Genomic DNA, 2295 nt, shown 5'->3' with positions numbered 1-2295 from the left:
AAAAAAAAAAAGAAAAAAGAACTGCAAAGGAGAAGGCAAGCAGTACTACTCATGAAAATAATGTCTTCAGGTGGAATGAAAACCCTCAACCAAGAGGACTCTCAGGGTGCAAGAGATTGGAGGGAAAAAGCAAAAATTAGTAAGTAGCATCTCTTGGAGTCCTACATTCTTAAGCAGAGCTGGAACTCCACTCCATCGCCTTCCGACAACCAAAACCCAGGCTGCCCTACAGTCCTTCCAGTGACCCTATAGGGTGGAGCAGAACCCACCAACCAAGGAAATGGCAAATTGAAAGAGAAACAGAATAGTGGTGTCCGTCCACTGCCATCTCCAATTTATCCGCCTTAAAAACTCCCCCAATACAAAAGCTCACATGGGAAACGTTTCAAAGGGTCCAGCTCAGCAAAGAGGGACAGCTGGCCTAAATTTAGCCGGTCTTCCTAAGGCAGCACAGCTGCTGTCAGAGTACATTTCAGGGATGACATTCACAAAGGCAATGTTCTCCATCCTACTTTGGGGAGCAATGGCTGGGGTCCTAAAAACCTGTGAGTGGCCACGGATGGTGCAACTACTGGTCCCTCCCCCCTGGAACAAACAAGAGTGATGAAAACCAAAGGTGCAAGGAAACAATGAATCCAAAAGTCTGATGGACAAAATAAACCCCAGTCCTCCCACCCTGGGACCAGAAGAACAAGATGGTGCTCTGCTACCTTCTGACCACTCTGAAAGGTCCCGGATAGAGTTGGAGAATAATGTAAAACAAAACTCAAAAAAAAAAAAAAGGTCAGACTCACTGGTCTGACAGACTGCTGGAACCCCTGAGACTATGACCCGCAGTAACCCTTCAAGCCTGGAACTGAAATCATCCCAGTGTCTCAACTTTCAGCCAAACAATTGTTGTTGTTGTTGTTATGTGCCATCCAGTCGGACCGACTCATAGGAAGCCTCCTTGGGTTTCAGAGGTAGGGAGCTCTGGTAGCATAGTGGCTAAGGCACTTGACTGCTAACTAGAAGACTGGCGGTTCAAACCCACTAGCCACTCCTCGGAAGGAAGATGAGGCAATCTACTTCCTTAGCGATACTGCCTGGGAAACCCAAGGAGGGGTGGCTATGAGTTGGGTCCGACCGGATGGCAAATAACAACTTCACCATTGCAAACTGTGTAGGCGGGGCCAGGAACCCGCATGCGCATTTCTAATCGTACCTCTTCTTCCCGCTAAAGTTGGAGGACGGCTGTTTGAGCTGGTTTTAGTGCAAGAAGACCTAGTAGGCCGCCCAGAAAGGATGTTAATGGAGCTCGGGAAAGGATAACGAACACCAGAAGCGTGGGCAGCTACTAAATCTGCACGCCGGCCCGACAGCGAAGCGGGCGTAGGAGGAGGAAGTCAGAAGTTTGAACAGCGCCCCACAACCCCAGACTGTCATTCACAGCAGCCCCATCGGGGGACCCACATTACCATCGCGAGCAGCGCAGCAGTTTCTCCAGCCGGTCGAGTGCAACGCGGCTGTGGGGCCAGGAGCCAGGACCCGCTGGCTCCATAGGGGGCGTGGGACGAGACTCGTTCCCGGAGCGGACTCTCAGCTGCCGATCCCGCAGCATCGCCCCGCCTCCGCGGGAAAATCTTCTTCAGAAACGGGAGAGCTGGCGGACTAGGGTAACGAGGGAAACGCGAGGGCTTGTGACCGGATCCAGACCCGAGCTCTAGCCGTTTTCGCGCCTCCACCAGCCCAACGCCTGGGGGGCGGGGCGGCAGGGGCAGAGCGCGCGGGACCGGGGGGCGGGTCCTGTGCAGCGCGCCAGAAACCGGCGCCCAGACGGGGCGTGCGGATCGGACGTGAAGCTCAGGCTCTGAAAGCTGGCCTCGTGGGCGGGGCCTAGGGGCGGGGTCGTGAATGTGCTTTTGAATTTGGCTGGACCCGAGGGCGGGGTCGGGAAAGCCAGTTTCCCACCGGCTACATGGTTATATAACCGTCTTTGGCGGTCTCGGGTAATAAACCCCAAAACAAAACAAAGTTTTGCTTTCCGGTGCAGAGAGCCTGGGGACCCTCACATGGACTAGACTGATGGAGAATTGCAAGCCGAGAAACTTGCAGTTGGTCTTTTTCTATAAATAATGCTGTTTTGTGTACTGTGAACCCTGGAAAAGCTTTGCTCCGGACTAGCATGCAAAGCTCTGGTAGCGCAGTGCCTAAGGCACTTGACTGCTAACCAGAAGGCTGAGGGTGAACCCACCTGCCACTCCTCGGAAGGTTGGGCAATCTACTTCCATAGTGATACCGCCTGGGAAACTCAAG

General features: G+C 53.3%; 1 protein-coding gene across 1 annotated transcript in view; it reads right to left on the bottom strand.

The window, feature by feature from the left end:
- The window catches only part of BARD1 (BRCA1 associated RING domain 1), a 95914-nt gene extending 94314 nt beyond the window's left edge, over positions 1–1600 (bottom strand). The window contains exon 1 of the mRNA XM_007959939.2: positions 1458–1600. Within this exon, the coding sequence (XP_007958130.1) occupies positions 1458–1600 (143 nt within the window). The remainder of the gene's footprint in view (positions 1–1457) is intronic.
- Positions 1601–2295: the final 695 nt, after the last annotated feature.

This window comes from Orycteropus afer, unplaced genomic scaffold (genome assembly GCF_000298275.1).
Source record: "Orycteropus afer afer isolate SDZICR_OR568_19922 unplaced genomic scaffold, OryAfe1.0 scaffold00002, whole genome shotgun sequence".
NCBI lineage: Eukaryota > Metazoa > Chordata > Mammalia > Tubulidentata > Orycteropodidae > Orycteropus > Orycteropus afer.
Note: the sequence above shows the minus strand (reverse complement) of the source record. Positions and strands in the feature narration are given on the sequence as shown.